Source organism: Urtica dioica, chromosome 7 (genome assembly GCF_054948205.1).
Source record: "Urtica dioica subsp. dioica isolate 48M chromosome 7, U.dioica_male_clone48M_v1_H2, whole genome shotgun sequence".
In the NCBI taxonomy this organism is placed as follows: domain Eukaryota; kingdom Viridiplantae; phylum Streptophyta; class Magnoliopsida; order Rosales; family Urticaceae; genus Urtica; species Urtica dioica.
The window spans coordinates 34,557,876-34,577,845 of record NC_142762.1 but is presented as its reverse complement, the minus strand read 5'-3'; the positions used below and the strand labels follow the sequence as shown (position 1 = coordinate 34,577,845).

General features: G+C 32.2%; 1 protein-coding gene across 1 annotated transcript; it reads right to left on the bottom strand.

Moving 5' to 3' along the window:
- Positions 1–7,983: 7,983 nt before the first annotated feature.
- Positions 7,984–11,672, bottom strand: LOC149391033 (beta-1,3-galactosyltransferase 7-like). The gene is made up of 11 exons (XM_089619181.1): positions 11,041–11,672; positions 10,814–10,919; positions 10,615–10,673; positions 10,255–10,472; positions 10,100–10,163; positions 9,657–9,729; positions 9,421–9,541; positions 9,227–9,314; positions 9,007–9,132; positions 8,755–8,864; positions 7,984–8,602 (listed from the first exon to the last, which is right to left on the bottom strand). Exons 1-11 carry the CDS (start codon positions 11,130–11,132, stop codon positions 8,454–8,456), a joined length of 1,206 nt encoding a protein of 401 aa, XP_089475307.1. The 5' UTR covers positions 11,133–11,672; the 3' UTR covers positions 7,984–8,453.
- Between the last annotated feature and the right edge of the window lie 8,298 nt (positions 11,673–19,970).

Genomic DNA, 19,970 nt, shown 5'->3' with positions numbered 1-19,970 from the left:
CGTTATTGCCGTGGTGTTGGCCGATGCATTGTCCATCGTAATAGCAACAATACGGTTCACGAGACCCCACTCTTCCAATACCTCGTTGATGCGATCGCTAATATTTTTTCCGGTATGGCGCATGTTCATATGCTCAAATCCTATAATTTTTTTATGCAAATACCAATCTCTATCGACATAATGAATGACAACACTCAAATAATCATTTTTGTTAGATGAGTTCCATATATCACTAGTGCATGCAATGTTGTTTTCGGGCATACTAGCTAATGTTGCCATATATATTTTCCTATCATGTTCATATAAATTCATTAAATCTAAAGTAGCCGTAGGACGAGACACGGGTTTGTAATTAGCATTGAAACCGTCTCTAACCATTTGTACAAAGTGGGGGTTAGAGCCTATCCCTAGTGGTTGATCGGTAGATGCAATAAATTTAGCTATAGCTCGTCTACCCTTTGCTTCATCATATGAAATTGTACTTACTTGATCGATTGACTCTCCTCGTTTCTCATGTGAATTGATATGGTAGCGTAGTGATGACGTGCCTCCACCGGAGTAAGCAAGGGTATGCGTACAAATTTTGCACTTCACTTCACGGACATACGAAGAACCATCGGGGTACGTCGTGACGACCTTCTCAAAGACTTCCCAAACATCGGACCGTTGACTTCCGCTAATTTTACTCTTTTTACGGCGAGAGCTTGTTGGAGCGGTGGTGTCGATTTGATGAGATCCCGTTGAAGAGGGTGGTGTGGGTTGTTCTTGAGGTTGTTGTTGAGGCGGTTGTTGTAGAAGAGAATGTTGTGATTCCGGCGCCAAGGTTGGTTGTGATACCGGAGTGGAGATTGGTGGAAACAATTGTGCCATTGCCCTTCGAGAACGACTACGTTGAAATATGCCTTGTGCCAATGCTTCTTGCTCTTGGGTATTGGCAAGGTGAGGAAAATTTCGTATAGTGGTATTGATATCATCAACGGTGTTCATAAATTGTAAAGGGTCTTGGAAAATAGGAGCATTGACGTCAAAATTATCAACATCATAGCCATCGGGTGGTTGAGTTTCGGAATCGGAATGGTAAGACATATTTAGTATTGTGTAAAAGAGGAAGAAAATAATTGATGATATTTGGCTTTGTGAGTTTGTGTAAAATGGATATGTGTATGTGTTTATTTATAGACGTGTGTTTGTGTGGAGTTGTAAAAAAAAAAAAATTGACCGTTTTATATTTTGAACGGTAATATTACCGTTGGATTTGGTAAAGAACAAAGATTTTTACATTAAAAAAAAATTGAAAAGGGAATTGAGTCTGAATAGTGCAGAGTAAAAGTTGTGGTCTTGTGGATTTTGGTCAAATTCGGCATGCTGTAAATATTTTACTCTTGTACACACTCACATCACATGGTCAAATTGTGGCAGTTTATGGCAGAGTAAGAGTTTAATATTTTAAAGTTTTTTTTTTCGGTTAACTTATAACTTAACCGGTTAAAATTAACCGAAAATTCGGTTAATTTTAACCGTCCGATTAATTTTAACCGAATATTTTCGGTTAAAAAATAAATCAAAATTATGTATTTAACCGAAATTTCATCTTTAATAGAAATAAGAAAAATAATAGATAAATATATGTGCATATAGCAGTAATGATGATATGTAAACTAGGGATGGCAATTTCGTGTTCGTGTCGTAATCGTGTCGTGTTAATCGTGTTTGCATAAATAATTGCTAGAACCAAATCCGACCATTTATTAATCGTGTTTGAAATCTAGATCCAAATCCGACCGTTTATTTTTTTTACAGATCCATAACCGTTTAAATTAAACCGTTTAATAGTCGTGTTAAATGGGTATTTAATCGTGTTTTAACCGTGTTTAGACATTCGGACTCAATTAAATGCGATATAATAATAAAAAAAACATATTAGTCATAAGATTAAAATTGTCCTTTTTCTTTTTACACCAACTTCCGATACATCGATACTGAGTCACGTGGCTAACTAATACTTTTGTTTTTCCTTTATTCTTTTCCTATTTTTTCACACAAAAAATTTGGCAAAATATCAAAAAAAAAAAAGGGAAAATAATGAAGGTTAAAAGTAAACAAAATAGGTAGTTGAAATTTTAAGGAGAATATGGAGGGAATGTTATGGAGGGATATCAAATCTAAATATTAGTCTAATTATTTATAGTTTAATGGAGAATATGGAGGGAATTTTATGGAGGGATATCAAATCTAAATATTAGTCTAATGTTATGGAGAATATGGAGGGAATATTATGGAGGGAATGTTTTATTTGGATAAAAATTAGATATTGAATTTGAAAGCAAATGGAGGTAATAAGTCATTTTACTATAATTGAAATCAAATAAAATTGAATACGATATGTTATTTTGAGACTATAGTTATTGTGATAGTTAAATTTAAATTGTGATTTCTCGATATGAATTGAATTAAATTGAAATCAAATAAAATTGAATATGATACGTTATTATGAGACTATATTTATTGTGATTGTGAATTGAAATCAAATAAATTGAATATGATACGTTATTATGAGATGATAGTTATTGTGATTGTGTATTGAATTGAATTAAAATAAAATAAAATAACATTGAATATGATACGTTATTATGAGATGATAGTTATTATGATTGTGAATTGAATTGAATTAAAATCAAATAAAATTGAATATGATATGTTATTATGAGATGATAGTTATTGTGATTGTGAATTGTAATGGTTCGGTATGAATTGAATTGAATTGAAATAAAACAAAATTAAATATGATACGTTATTATGAGACTATAGTTATTGTGACTGTCAATTTTAAATTGTGATTTTTCAATATGAATTGAATTGAAATCCAATAAAATTGAATAAGATAAATTATTATGAGATTATAGTTATTGTGATTGTGAATTGAAATTGTTCGATATAAATTGAATTGAGATAAAATAAAATTGAATATGATACGTTGTTATGAGATAATAGTTATTGTGATAGTCAATTTTAAATTGTTATTTTTCAATATGACTTTAATTGAATTGAAATTCAATAAAATTGAATATGATACATTATTATGAAACTATAGTCATTGTGATTGTGAATCGTGATTGTTCGATATGAATTGAATTAAAACTGAAATAAAATAAAATTGAATTTAATACGTTATTATGATATTATAGTAATTTTGATTGCTCGATATGAATTTTGATTCTTATTACTCGGGTTAATTCAATTGGTATACTATAGACTATATATTATCATACGTGAATTGATATTTGTACGAATATACTTTATTTTATTATATCATATTTTCTAATATCAATTTTATGTTTATAATTATAATTTTATGTTTATAGTTATAAATTTATAATTTTACATATATAATATTAATCGTGTTTAAATGGATCGTAATCATGTTATTACTCGTAATCGTGTTAGTTGGATCATATTCGTGCGGGTCGTAATCGTGTTTCGTGTCGACCATTTAATAATCGTGTTAATCGGTTTTTTATCGTGTTACCGTAATCGTGTCGTTTTAAACCATTATTTAATCGTGTTAGCGTGTTCGATCCAATTAAGAACCGACTCATTTATTAAGATTCAAATCCGCTTTAAATCGTGTCGTAACCGTTTCGTGTTTCGTGTCCGGACCAAATTGCCATCCCTAATGTAAACCAATCTATATATAATATAATATAACATAAATATAAGTCCATATGATTGCAAAAAGCGGCATAGCATATGTACATGTACATATGTTTTCCTAGGCTGTAACTAAGATACTCACTCACTCTGGGTTAGTAAACAAATGTATATATATATATATATATATATATATATATATATATATATATATATATATTGTATATAAATAATAATAAATAACTACAAAAAAGGGGAGGAGAGACAAAAGTTTAATGCTCGACACATCGAGCGTAAAACTGGGGGGTGTTGTGACGGTGTCTTTTTTGTGGGAAAAATAACGTTTTAAAATTGCAAAAAATGACGTCGCAATGCAAAATGATAATTCAGTCAAACAGGCCAAAAAATATTGTCGACTAAAATCGGGGACCAAACGACAAGCGAATTGATAGCAAGCGACACGCGACAAGCGAATTAACGGCAAGCGACAAGCGAATTAACGGCAAGTAACAAGTGACAAGCGAATTAACAGCAAGCGACAAGCAAATTAACGACAAGCGAATTTGTAACAAGCGACAAGCGAATTTGGGACAAGCGGCAAGCGAATTTTCAACAAGCGACAAGCGAATTTGTAACAAGCGACAAACAAATTTGCGACAAGCGACAAGCGAATTTGAGACAAGCAACAAGCGGATTTGCGACAAGCGACAAGCAAATTTGCGACAAGCGGCATGTTTTCCCTATAAATAGCTTACTCACACAAATCAAAATTCAATTCACTCTCAACACTGAACTAAGAATCCTCTGAACTCAGAATCCTCTTAACTCTCATTTTTCTCTCAACCCCGAAATTCTCAAAACCCATAAACGAAGATCAAAGACCCAATTCGTTCTTCGAGAAAAAGAAATACAATGAGTGAAACCTGACTACCCAACATAGAGAATAAAGGAAAGACGAGAACAACAAAGAAGGCAACCAGAAGACATCTACCAATCTCAGAAGCTCTCAAGAGAATAAAGAGTTTTCACCACCCTCTAAAAAATTCAAGAAATACGACCCCGACAACACAGGATCAAGACACGTCGCAAGCTCGCACCCCGACACATGTCCCATAAATGTTATCCGAGAAATCGCATTAACAATAATATTGAGTATTTTTTTTATTTAATTATAATATTAATAGTACATATAAAATATTTGCAATCTTAAAATAATTAAAAGATTAATATCATCGTGTTGGTTTGATTCAATCCAATCTCACGACTATTAAAAAAACAAAAACAAAAACAAAACAAAAACTAAACCAACCAGAAACTATTGCGGTTTTAGTTGGTTACAACTCAAACTTCATCGGATTTTAATGGGGCGGTTTAAAAATGAGTGCGGTTTGTTTTGGATGATTGGATTATTTGGTTTGGGGTTTTTTTTTATGAACACCCCAAATATAAATAGAAGATATTTATTATATGGTTTGTATGTACCACTTCCCTATTCACATCTACATATATGTGAATAAAACATAGCTCTATAACATATAATAGGCTTATTTTTACGATAATAGGGACAGTTAAAGGGACACAATGCTATCGTCAAGTATTCGATTTTTAAAAAAAAATTCTACAGCATGTCTAGAATTTTGGTACAAAATTAGTTATACGTAGAACAATTCAGGTGTTCTTTTAATTTATTTATTCATTTTTAAATTATTTGTAGGAAATGTTTACATATAGATAAATGATAAATGAAAATAAAATTCTCATGATATATAGGACCTGGGCACACAGGTGCTGAGCATTTAGAATATATTTCTCACTCGAATTAATTTGATTTGTAGTTAAAGTTCTAAGTGAACCTTATTTACTTGCATTAGTTAATAAATTTAATTTATCTATTTTATATCTGTATTTTTTTATTGTTTATATTTGATTTTCTTGATTAATTATGCCATTTGCCATGTAAATAGATAGTATATGAATTTATGTTGTGTGCTTGACATATCATGATAACACGTTATAATAAGTTAGTTTTTTTTAATTGAATAAAACAGTTTTATTCTGTTAAAAGAGTTTTTATGACGTAAAGTGTGTGTGTCAACGGGACGGGGTTGTTTTGAGGGCTCAGGGACGGGGCTGTTTCGAGGCTTCGGAGGCTCACCGAGTTGTTTTGAGGGCTCAGAAACAGGGCTGTTTTACTAATCGTCCCACGGAAAGATTAGTATAATTATTATTATGTATTATCGTAATGATCCAAATATTATTATTAAATAAATATAAAGACATAATATAAAAACATTAGTTGCAAATTTTTATAAACAACAACATTTTAATATAGTATTTCCGAGGATCTGCTAATATATATAAAATTGATTTTTTAATCATGGTCCAATTACCGAATGCTTATACATACATCAAGGGCTGAAATAATATTACACAAAGATATGTAAATGAGGAATTATATATATTATTTCATTATTATATTATCATTCACGTGCATAAGATTTATTTATCTGAGCTCCGTTTTTCTCCAACATGTTTCTAGAGTAGTTCATCGCTGAACGATGATGATGAGACTCCGTGCTGACATAACTAGAGGCAAAAATTTTGTAATAAAATATTTTATGTATATTTTAGTATTATTTATGACCATGGGAGTTTAAGTCTACGTTATGAACTTCTGCAATTATGTCATAGACTATCTTTGACAATAAATAATTATTTGTATTTAATTTGCATACTATTTTCTAGATTACTAATAGATTAATCTAAACATATTATTTTAAAAATTATGATCTTAAATTTAAAAGGAGTTATTAAGTCTTATTAAATTATTAAGTAGAAGTACGCCCTATATCATATGTTCATAATTGAATTAAAATAGAAGTACAACATGTTGGCGATTTTATAGTGACATAAAAGATTACTTGTTAATAACTAACGATTAGGTAAAGTATTCTAAAAACTTGAAATAAAGAGTATTTAATAGCCAATTATAGTTTTTTTTTTATAAATAATTTGAGTAAAGTCTACTCGTCGAAATATATGATTTTGACCGGATCTTTATACCTCGTAGCATGAGGCAAAAATTCGGTAATTAATTTTCATAAAACCCAGCTTAGATTAATGAGAAGTTTGTGCTGAAAGTGTAGAAGAATCACAAGTTTGTGAAGAAAACTGAAAAATATAACAATCCAACGTTGGTGAGGAAGCTGATTTTTTTTTTTTTTTCAAATAGTTAGTTTTTGTAAAATAATATAACAGTTTTTTTTTTCTTTTTTAATAGTTAGTTTTTTTCAAATTTATAAGTAATTAACCCACCAAAATTTGAAGATTTGTCAAATAGGAAGCTTTTGTAAATTTGAAATAAATAGGAAACTTTTGTAAATTTGAAATAAATTATCATAATAATAATGTGATATTGTTTTGACGTTTTTAGATTTTATTTACATCCCATTGGAGTCTGGTGATTTATTTATAATTATTGATTATTTATAGCTATTAATGTTTTTTTTACTTTGTTAATAAAATATTTTGTCTATTTATTAAAATTTACAAAAAGTTAGTTGTATGGGAGAATTTGAGTTTGTATACTTATATATCTAGAGAGCCTTAGTTTTGTTTTGTTTTTTTTTTTTACGAACATTTTTTATTTGGCAGTTTTTTGTTTTGTGAACTGTTTTAGATGATGGAACAATTATTATGCCAGTTTCTTAGTGTTGACTTTCCTAGTTATTGCTCACTTTAAAATTTTTGAAGTTTTATACATTAACACCACGGTTTTTTTTTTAGTCTACTTTAAAATTTTAACTTAAATTTTTAAAAATTAAGAAAATAGCTCAAACTCAAACAAGTGCATAGCGCGCATGAGTTTTGTAAAATTATTATTTTGTATATTATTATTTTTCTTAATCGCCCATAAATAATATTGTAGTTATTATATGCTTGAGTCTTGATAGGAGAACATAGACATTTATTTTAATGTAGTAAATATACTATGGTTAATTTAAATTATGCTACGGATGAGGCGCACGTCTTAACCAATCAACATAATCGTTCGTATACGTTTCAAATTTATTTAAAATATTAGATCACAGTATATTGTTAGACTCATATGAGAACAGACATCTATTTAATTTATTCCAATTATTAACTTTCTGGACTATCGTATTTATATTTCCTGGATTATATATCATGAACCTTCCAAACTAAAATAACTAAATTTCCAAAATGAGAATCTACTAGGAACACATTACAGCATTAAACGAAAAGAATGCCCCCTCTTTATTTCATATTTTTTTTAATAAATAAAAATAGCAAACTTAGTCTACAACACAACGATTGACAGCCAAAAAATTAAGATAATAATTTATAACTCTATATGAGGGTCTAGCAGACCCTAGTGTGTGTGTATATATGACAAGCAAGAGCAACACCTCAAAAATTTCTAAAAATAAAAACAAAAACTAAACAGGCAACAACATTTATGATTAAAAATAAAAAACCCTACGGAAACTCGAAACATAATATAATTTTTTTTTTTAAACTGCAATTAAAGAATTGCTTAAAAACCTTCTTGATTTAGACCCAGCCACATACATCTTCAGCACAGAAAGCTCGAAGAACTGAATCGAACCGAACCAAACCCAAACCCAAACCCAAACCAAATGTGTCCTATATATGCGTATCACCATCTCCACCGAGGCCGGAACCTTTCTGTTCTATCCAAATTCTCGAAACCGCTGCCAAGCTTCTCCAAGTTAGAGATCTTCCCGGCCAAAGAAAGAATATAAGTAAACGGGATTGGACTATTATAGCAATGAACTCCAAACCGCTCCGTCTCCTTCGCCGCACTTTTCATGTACGAATTTGATTTTCTCGACCGATTTGCAGATCCCGCTACAGCTCCAATCGAACGATGCAACGCACACATTACCGGCCTGTGCCTTCCATTCGCAATCTGTCCGTGAATAAAAAAACTTAATAATCTCAAGTCTTGGATATTAAATCCTATTGTTTGTTCCCATCCATAATTTTTATTTTCTTTTTCTTGTTTGATTTTTGGTGAAGGGTATACCAAAAAAAAAAAAAAAAAATCAACAAGAAGATTACCTGGTGGAGTACCACAGCACATATTGCGGTCGTCAATGTGTTCGGCTTCGAGACCGATGAACCACGCACCGAGTGACACGTCTTCATTTGCGTACTTGTGCAATATGGGTCTTCAGTAACAAACAGTCACCGCTCAAAACTTTTAGCATTCATTTTAAAGTTGAAAAGGCTTAGGCAACATGAATATACATATATTTGGGGGTTTTTTTTCAACATGAAATTATATTCAACTTATAAGTAAGCATATCTTACTGGTTAATGGAAATATATGTAGCTAGATCCTTTGAGATTGCATAGATCTGGCCAGTTGCGTGTCGAAAGTATTTGTTACCCTCCTCTCCAAATTTCCAGTATTCTGGTTCATGGTACTTGACAGTCCTGGTAAAGGAAAAAATTTAAATCTTTATTTAATAACAAATGATTCCATGAGTGCACAACATAAAAGTAATTCAAATTCTCGAGGAAGAGTTACTTTTGAGAAAGAACTGGTCCGGACTTCATACAGCCAATGTAGACTCTGGGCTTTGTACGATGACGAGCAAGAGTCGTAGCTAACATACCTGCATAGATACATAGCGGATAGCTCAACATTAATAATGTATGTAAAATTTTCTTTTATGATAAATTTATGAAATCAAATCCATGGAAGAATCAATCAGTCTGTACCCAAATTCACGTGAACGTCATCATCAACCTTGACATAAAAATCAGCGTCCCATTTTGCAACCGCAGTAGAAAAAAAGATCTTGGTTTTTGCAGAAAGTTCGTGATATCCTTCGACATGTTTCTAAAAAAAAAAATAATAAAAAAAAAAAAGAAGAAGAAGTAAAATTAAGACCATATTTCTTTATTAGGTGCTTTTGTCTTAAAAAAAATGAAGGAAAAGTTCCATGCTTTCTCACCAATCTAAGGAAATCTTTGTGTTGGGAATCTTCTGAATCGATGGCTCTATCCAAAATGCTATTGGATGTTGCACTGTTATAAACATCAACAAATATAGCAAACCTCAGGCCAGTTTCATTGCATTATATAATACATATTGTCATCACATTCATTATATTTGATATCACTTATTTGTTTTCGTTTTTGTGAGTGACATAGAAAATGTTTTTAAAAAAAATTAGTTCTCAGATTTGTGCTCGAGTATAATCAATCGCGGGTCATGTCACTCTGTTCTAACTTACACAAAACAAAACTATCCTAAATCTATATTTTTTTTTTGTTGTATCTAGGCTAAGAAAAAAAAAAGAAAAAGAAAAAGAAAACGAAGGGATTATTAACAAATCCACAGCTCATCTGATCCTTTAAAAATTATGTTTAAATCCTTCCATAGTTGTTACATTACCTGTGTCCAATTGTGAAGCGAATGACGATTCCCTTCTCGCGCTCCAATTGCAAAAGTTTCTCACCTAACCATTAAACATTCAAGATTCTCTCAACCCAATTAATCAAACACATCAACAAGAGCAAAAACAATAAACAAATGAGATCGAAAAATACCTTGAGGCATCCAAGTCTCCCTAACCGAGTCTCGCCGCTTCCTACTACTGAAAGCGGTGTTGATCCCGATAACGATGAACATCTTCTTCCTCGGCGAGCCTTCCTCGGCCAAAACCACGGGTTTCGGGTCTGAAGATCCGTTAGGCAATCCCATCTCTCGGGAGCTTCGAGACGCCGCCAGTTCCATCTGAATCATCGCCATTTGCTTGTCCAGAGATCTGCCACGGATCCGCATTCAAGAGCAACCAGATTGTTTAATAAACAAGTACTTCATAATTTTTTTTTACTGTAAGATAAAAAATTAAAAAATCAACTAAGAATAACGGCCAATAAAAGAATTTAAGTTGTTTTTCAACTCACTGGATAGATTCATGGGTTTTGTAAATTTCGCCCATCACATCCTTTTCTCGTACGGGTTTCTGATTAATCCAAAAAGGAAAGCCAATAAATATCAAATTCAAAGCAAGTTAACATATAAACTCCGAAACCGATATAGTAAGCAAAATTGAAGATGCTATGTAATCGTCGGCAATGAATATGTACACACGCATATTTTTACCTTCTTAGTCTCACAATCCTCGGAGACGATCTGAAGCTCTTGCTCGTGTCGGCGATTCGAGATGAGCTGGTTGTTCGTCTCCGGTGGTGTCCACATCCGCGAAGAACTATTCACCAAGCTCAAAAAAATTAATTTAACCGATCTAAAAATTTCCTAAGGACAAAAAAAAAACACACACGGACACAGAGAGGATAAAATATTTCACGAAAGCAAAAAAAAAAAAATACCTGATTGTGATGAGAACTCCGAGGAAGAAGGAGGTAACGCAGACGATGGGAATCCATGTGGTGGAGATTCTGCCGGAGCTCCGGCTCTTCATCTCTCCCACCACCGAGAAAATGACCGGAAATTAAAATGTAATGAGAATTTGAGATTCGATTCAGAGTTTCTTCCTTATTATATTCGGTTCTTATGTATTAATATAAAATTTACTACAGCTTCGATGCGTTGGGGGAGTTTTTGGACTTTTGGGAAATGATGAAGAATAAATGTCCGCTTTATATTTATGAATGAATATAAAAATAAAATGTATGCAATAAAGTTGGGGCTTAAAGAATTAATTTGAGTAGAAGTAATTGTGAGGAAGACTTTTCTTTAGCTGCCTTGCGGTGACTCTTGCCGCTTAATGTGGGCTGATTTGTAGACTTGTAGTAGGTCAGTTTGTGAATCCACGAACTGGTTACGACGCTTTAACCACATGCAATTTCCACAAATGGATTTCCTTGTTCTCTTCTCCCACCAATAAAAAAATATTTATTTAAAGGTTAGTAGTAGCATCCATAATTAAACTATTGAAAAGTGGGAAGTACTAAAAACTTTTTTTTTCTTTCTTTCTTATAACTCAATTTCGCACAATTATCACAAAGTGCAACATATAACCTAAATGGACTTTTGAATGAAGTAACTCTTGAGAGGTCTACATGCGAGTCGAAACGTCCGCGAGGTGTTAAAAGATTGACTGATTCCAATAATTGAGAAACAATGCAATGGTAGTACGAATCGACCTTTTCAAAGAAAAATTCATAATCGATGAGTGAGGTTAATAATTGAGACTTTAGATCAAGAAACATCCACTACAAAGCCTTACAACTTCTGTACATAGATAGACCCCAGCAAATGGAATCACAAAGTTGAATATACTTGACTCGGTGTGAAAAAAAATAATGAGAACTATAAAAATAAAAATAAAAATTAGTTTTTTGTTTTGGTTTTGGTGCGATATACACTTTGACTACAAAGCTGTTTTTTTTTTTTTTTTTTTTTTAATAGTACGGATTTTCCATTAAAATTTGGTAAAAAAACTCATCAATACAGGAGAAAAACACCTTAGTACATAGATTACCAAGACCTAAGTCGAGGTGAATCTAACACTAAATACCGGTAAAAGTACGATATGTGCAAACTTCCGACAACGGGAAGAATTACAAGCACCAATAGAGCACACAAGAGGCTCGTTAAAAAACCCAAAGATTGGTGATGGAAAAATCCAACCAAACTCGGTCCGATAACCACGAATATGGTGGCTCTTCAACCTGCATATATAAAAACCTAACAGGAAATCCACTACGGGAGATGAGACTACGGCTAAACCGAGTCCAAAACAAACCAAAAAACTATGGCAATAAACTAGATCTAAAAGAGAAAATACTAGTTTAATCCATACTCCTAAAAAACACAAACAAAGTAAATAAAAAAAGACATAAAAAACATCCCTCAACCCACGTACGCCATAAAAAGCCATTCCCTCCAAGCACAAAATTCCACTGCCGACAGAGCTAGCACCACCACCAAGTGCCTCTCTTGAGAAGCGGCTTCGACGTTGGAGAGCTCCGATCAGGACGAGGAAGGATACGCCAGAGAAGACGGCGCCGAGCTCGGGACAACGGAGAAGAGGGGCAAAACGAACCGAAAGAAAAGCGCTAAAAAACGGGGCAACAGGCGAGAAGCAGTAACAAGCGTCGCTCCCCCCGGGTCGAAGCCACGCCGGGCGTCCGGAGCCCAGGAGGAGCGGTGGCAAAAACCAGATCTGAGGTTCTCTGGTTTTTTCCTTGGAAAGAGAACTATCTTCGGAAGAGAGAGAATGCGTTTTCTTTTGTGACTACAAAGCTGTTTTACCATCGCCTCATATCTCATTTATTTCTCTGTTACCGTCCGGAAAATGAGGAGAAATTTATATTTTTGAAAAATGCGCAGTTTTTGGAATTATATTATTTATTGGGATAGAACTCAAATTCCCATTTATATCCTGTTTTAGATTTAGATTTTTTTTTTTAAGCTGTACATTTTTAACCTTTTTTCAGTTTTTTTTTCTTTTCAAATTGAAGTAGATGTTATACATTAAATCAAATTAAAACTTGAGAAATAGAAAATACAAACAAACAACAAGAGAAAGATTATACATGTAGCTAATAAAAAATTAATTAATTATTTACAAATAAGAAAAAAAATACAAATTTAATGGTGGTAGTCATTTTATTTTGAAAGACTAGATGTAAAAAATAAAGCTCCTCGAAAGTTAGCAACGGCTCCAAAAGTCTGAGGATTGCCAAAAAAAACGAGACCAAACCCATGAATCGTCGCGGGTTCTGCATGGCCAACCTTATTTGAGTGCTCTAAAACAAGAATGCAACCACGTGGTACTAGTGAACCAAAGAAGAAATAAAACAAGACACCCAAGAACAAGCAACATAGATTGAGAGACTCCGTAAAATCAATGCGATATTCAAATGGAGAGAAGGACCGGTGTTTAAAATGAGCTGTTTCCAATACACCATGGTGCCCGAAAATGTAAGCATCATAACATCATAGATTGAGAAACTCGGTAAAATCAATGCGACATTCGAATTGCGAGATAGACCCATGGTGCCGGAGTATGTATACCATAAAACCCTCATTTATCAAGCTCGTCAATTCAGTTGGTCAAACCTTAGCTCATCCTTGGCCTCGTAGCATAGTCTTCTTCTGTTTACAACCAATAACCCGTGACTCGTCCACTCATCATCATTTGGCGTGGATCCTCAAAATTATGGGATCTACCATAATATTTAAATGTTGTCAATTTTTATTTTTTTTTATAAGTATGAGGCTTCAAAATTTTCCACTCTAATTTTTAATATAAGCTCATTAAGCTGTGCTAAAATATTTAACACAACTTGTGTCTTAATTTATAAGATTTCAATTAACTATTATTAGAAGGCATGCCTCCCGATATTAAACAATAATATGTGGGGTTTTTAATAACTCAATTTATCTCTAATAACAAACTAACTAATCCCATATACATTTACTATTCTTCTGTAAATATGAGCCAGCGGACTTAAATATATTTATTCTACAATTAGTTGGATCTCAGGTGTATGTACCACAACATAAAAGTGGGTCACAATATCACCCTAAGGGCCTAAGCCAGAGAATATAGAAGGAAACAATAAATATATATACATATATATTATTTGGGAAACATATTTATAACTGAAAATTTAAATCCCCAAGCCTTCCAAATTCAACATTATTCAATGAAGAGATTAGTTAACGACATTCATTGGCTTGTGTAATAGACTCTCTCTCCCATAGGAAGTTAATGTACATAGAAAATCAAGCGCCAATCAATTTAATTTCAACTTTTAATTTAAATCATTTCTTTTTATTTATTATTTGGTCATCTAGTTCGTCAAGCCCAGGGCCATAGTCTTTCCGTGTATGGTCTAACGTCGTTATATGTCTTTTCAATGCTGGTTGGTCGTTCTTCTGCGTTAGGATTTTTCTTGCAAACTTCGTCCATATATAAGTTGAATTTCATCTTACTTAGTTATGTATGATATGAAAATCAGTGTGGACGTATTGGCAAAAGCAAGGAAGGAAGGTTCTAGGAAGGGACGACTCAAACTAGAATGAAAGTAAAAGGACAGTGAAGTAAAAAAAGTTGACAAATGCTTTTTTTTAGGGGGAGTGCAAAAAGAAATAGGGTTGGTTTTTTAAACCGTCAGTCTGGTTCAAATGATTATTATCCATTCTGCTCGGTTTAATTTTATATATCGTTATAAATCGGTCTGATTCGATTTTAAAACTTAAGCGCGCAACTAAGACCTGATCAAAGCCGGTCCTATTTTTTGTTATGTTTTTTTTATTATTTTTATTTTACCTTTATTTTTTTTAAGAATTCTACATTTAATCTATGAATTTGTGTTGAATATTACCATCATCACTAGATTTACTAACATGTTTGTATATATAAACTGTGTTGATTGACAAGTGGATATTATTGCAAATGCTTATTGATTAAAAAATGCAATGTGTAAATAATTGTTTACTTTTTAAACAAATTTAAAATGTTAGCTAAATATAGCAATTCAAATATTTCAAGTGACCCGTTTAATATAAGTTTCAATAATAATCAAAAGGTAAGGGGCCGTTTGGTTAAGTTTTCTAAACTCGTTTTCTGTTTTTAAATTCTGTTTTCTGATTCTAATTTTAAATTTAAAAAACAGATTTAGAATTACGTTTCAGAATATTTTAAATGTTGTTTGGTTATGTTTTCCATTCAATTGTATAGAGATAAAACAGAAAACAACTTTTCATTGTTTTCTGTTTTCTAAACAAATTTCAAAGAAAACAGAAACATGATTCTAAATCTGTTTTCTGAATTTATAACCAAACAGTTTTTCTAAAACTGTTTTCTAGAATTTAGAATCAGAAAACAGAAAACAAAAATAGAAAAGTTAACCAAACAGGGGCTAAGTATTCTTGATTTTTTTTTTTTTGTAAGTAAGGTAGATCGAGTAATTTACGGATAAAATAACCTCAAGTACACTTCTCAAAGTCAAGTCCATTTACTTGATTATAATGATATCTATTCCATCTTTGATATGGTTAAATATATATATATATATATATATATATATATATATATATATTTAAATTAATATGTTGAAAGTGGTTGGAAGTTTGATTTAGCTACCTAGTAGAATCCAAAAAAAATAGTCAAACTACTGTTTAAACACTCTTCTAGTTGAGTTGAATATTTTCTAATTTTTGTTGCTAAAAAAAACACAAAAACTCATTTAGGAATTTTTTTTTTAAACAAACATTAAACGAGCTATTCTTGAAATTTCTCCAAAGTACAATAAGTAACGGAGCCACATGAGGACTATGGGGACAAATAATGCCCCCTTAACTTTCAAAAACTTATAATTTTCTCTCTAAATTTTTTTATTAATTTTTATATTCAGTCTAGAATGATATAATATTTTAAATTTTGCCTCATCTGGAACTTTCTTTCAAATTCGCCCCCTGCAATTCCTAGCTCTACCATTGAGTATAATGGCATCTATTCAATCTTCAGCTAGCTTGACCTTGACCTGCCAAAAATGAAAAGGAAAATTAGTAAAATCCTCTTCACTGCCCTCATATACATAGAAAAGCAGAGAAAACAATATAGAAATGGACTTACAATGGAAAAACAAAGAGGATGTGATTATCATCAAAAATAGAAGGATCCATGTGAAACATGTGGGATTTGAGGACGGTAGGGTTGCCTTGAGCATCAAAATTCATGAGATGAACGGCGAGAGCGGTCTTGACATCATTGTGATTAGTCATAGCAGAGCGCCCCATCTGGACCACGCACGCCCTCAATCTCTCGTTCTCCTTCTTTCACAACGTTGTGACTGCGCGGCTGCACATGTTAGGAATATTGCCCACTAGAGGATGATGATTCCTAAATAAGATAAGAAGTTATTTTATTAGCATCATATGATTAGTGGGTTGAGGTCTGATAACATTCAGAATCAATAACAACTATCATCCATAGTCTCCGTATCAAACTGAATCACATGTTGGGCATCCGAGATCGGGCGGTGAACTAAAACTTGGTCGATGACTGATATGTGCCTAAAAAGCCTTATCTAAAGTCATATATGTGGAACACAAGTGAAGGTTGATCATTTAGTGGGAGCATTCTGCACTTGTGGTAAGTGTACGACCCGGACAGACTTTGCATGTAGATGTGTCGTTTAAGGACCGTTACGACACACTAGCCAAGGTCACAAATGATGGTCACAGTGACGCTTGATCTTAATCCTGAAGTGATCATGGACTTCTAGGTCGTTTTACCGGGTTCTTTGATTCATCACGTTAAAGGCCAATGAAGGTTGAATAAATGGATGTTTTGGGAACTCGGGACATGATCGTAGAAGGGAAGTGTTTTACAGATACAAAATCCAGCTTTCTTGAAAGAAGGTTAATGTTCTCTCACCTAAGGGTTGATTTCAGAACCGATTGATTGTGCACACTTCCGACGTTGGCTTACGTTCGGTTGAATTTTTCGCTTGGGAAACAACAATGCTTAGGGCTCATATGTATGAGAAAGGTATAACAGAATAATTGACCTTTTCTCGATACGGGTTAAACCTTGTGGATCTTGATCACGTACTGACTATATCAGTGGACACTCGTCACGATGAGTAAATATAATTCTAGTATTAAATGAGAGTGCAGTCTTAGCTTACACGGTGGAGTATTGACTAAGATTAGACAAATCGATCGAAAAAGAGAAAAGACTATTTCGTCTTTTTGATCGGATTTGTTAAGCTTCTACTACTAAGTCCATCGTCCCCGATTCGGCTTCGATAAAGGCGGATAAGAACGTTAATATAATAGTATGTATTATTATTATAATCTCACTTAATGTAACAGTGATTGACAACATTAAATTTCAAAAAGGGTATTTTGGGAATATAATAAATATTTATAGTAAAGCCGTTTATTTATTGCTAAATCAAGTAAATAAATTTATTATTTATTGTTGAACAAGTAAATAAGTGTTTAATGAGCTTAAATCTATTGGGCCTTGAAAAAGCAAAAAATCGCCTACCCCCTACGGTATTGGACGTTTTTTTTTTTTTTTGCACTAGTATGGTATATAGTATTTTTTTTTTTTTTCTGTTTTTCAGTTCCTAAAATATATGAGAATAAATAGGAGATATATTTTCCTATATTCTCTCCTAATTTTTGGGCTAAATATTAAGATGATATTTAGGAGAAAATCTAGGAGAATATATTTTCCTAGATTTTGTCAACAGCAAAATATTTTATACTATTGTATAAAATAAAATCCTAGATGCTGATCTGATGGATGAGAGAAAAAATAAGATTCACTTGTTGAGATCCAATGGCTGAGATTTAATCCACTAGTGTGAACACAATAAAAGGAAATAATGTCTTTTTGAATATTTTAGAATATTCTATAAAGATACATTTTAAACTGCTATAAATAGAGGGTTGATGTGAAGCAAAATTGAACCTAACCATACAGCTAAAATCGCCCACACACTCTCCTTTGTGGCCGTGTGCTTGCTTCTCCTTCCTCCCATCGGAATGTGTGCTCCTTTGAAGAAGTCTTGAATCGCACGCACAAAATTTGCCTGGATAATATCCCAGCAATTGAGAAAGAAATGGCTAGTGAAACCATCCGGTCCTGGTGCATTATCAGCATTTAACTTTTTGATCGCTACAAAAATTTCAGGTATATCCAAAGAGTTTGTTATCTGCTCATAACTAATTGTTGGCTCAATTATGCTAACAAAAGAATCAGGATTTTTATCGCCATTGGATTTGAAAAAGCTCCGAGAAATAATCAATAGGAGACTCATTAATAATGAACTTATCTGAAGTAAGTTCGCCTGATTGAAGTTTAAGCTGAAAGTTAGAGGCTCTTTGATTGTGGCGTAGAAGGAGGCCGTATTATTATCCCCTTCCTGAAGCCGTTTAATTCTGATATTTGTATTGTAAGTAACTAGGTCACTTTAAACATGTGATTTTTTATCTAGCCTATGTTTGACAATTTTTAGGAATATAGCCAAATGGCTTATGTGGCAATAATTAATGTCTGATTAGCCATTATTTATTAACAAATTCGTCATTTTCCATCTCCTATTTTTTTCAGATAATTATTTTTGTCTCAAAACTTCAAAAATTCGTATCTTTTTCATACGAACTCGAAATTGAGTGATTTCAGATCCTACAAATTCGTGGCATCGAGATCTTCAAAAATAGACTCATTGTGTTTGATGAAAAATTATATTTATGTCGATAATTTCAAAAAAATTCAGTTATTTCCATATTTAAGTAGTAACGTGATTTTTCTATATTTATGTTATTAAACATGATTTTTCATCAAACACAATAGATCTTATTTTGAAGATCTCGGCGTCACGAATCCGTAAGATTTAGAATCACTCAATTTGGAGTTCATATGAGATATATATGGTTTTTTGAAGTTTTTATGTAAAAAATTTGTAGGAAAAAAGTAGGAGAGAGAAAATGACGAATTTTTTAATAAATAAGGACAAATCAGACCTTAATTATTGCCACATAAACATGTTGGCTATTTCCCTAAAAGTTGTGAAACGTAGGCTAAAAACAAATTTCATAGTTTCATTTTGGCTATTTTGCTACACTGCCCTTTAATTCTAGCATTCTCCCGAAGAAACGTTTCCTCTTTCTTCATAGTATAAAAATAGTGATTTTTCTTCATATTAAAATCGGTAATAGCAAAAAAAAAAAAAAAAAAAAAAAGAAACACTTATGAAACTGAAAAAACGTTTAAAGGAAATCGGAAGCATTTGAAACAAAAACTTTAAATGAACAATCAACGAAAATAATATGAGAATGACTAATTTTTATTAATTTGAAAAGAAATCAACTAGTTTATATTAATGGAATCAATCAAAAATATTTAGTTGAATTTAGTCGTGTATTTAAATATGAAACTAAAACTATATGAGTAATAGGGACAAATAAGTAAATTACTATCGGTTAAAAAACATGAGAAATTGACTTATTTGTCACCAATTTCATAACATTTTCCCACTTTCCACCAAAAGACTAATTTGACTCAAAATGCCACCGATATGTCAATAATGTTGACATCTAATAGTGAATGGCAAAAATAGATGTCAACATTATTAACATAAATTGTGGTATTTTAAGCCAAATTAATCTTTTCGTGAAAAGTGAAAAAATGTTTTGAAATTGATGGCAAATAAGGCAACTGCCGACTATTTACCAACTATTAACGATATCATAGGCCATAGCTATAAATACGCTGTCTAATTGTTTATCAGATTTGGGGATTTTTGTCAAGCTAAAAATATGAAAA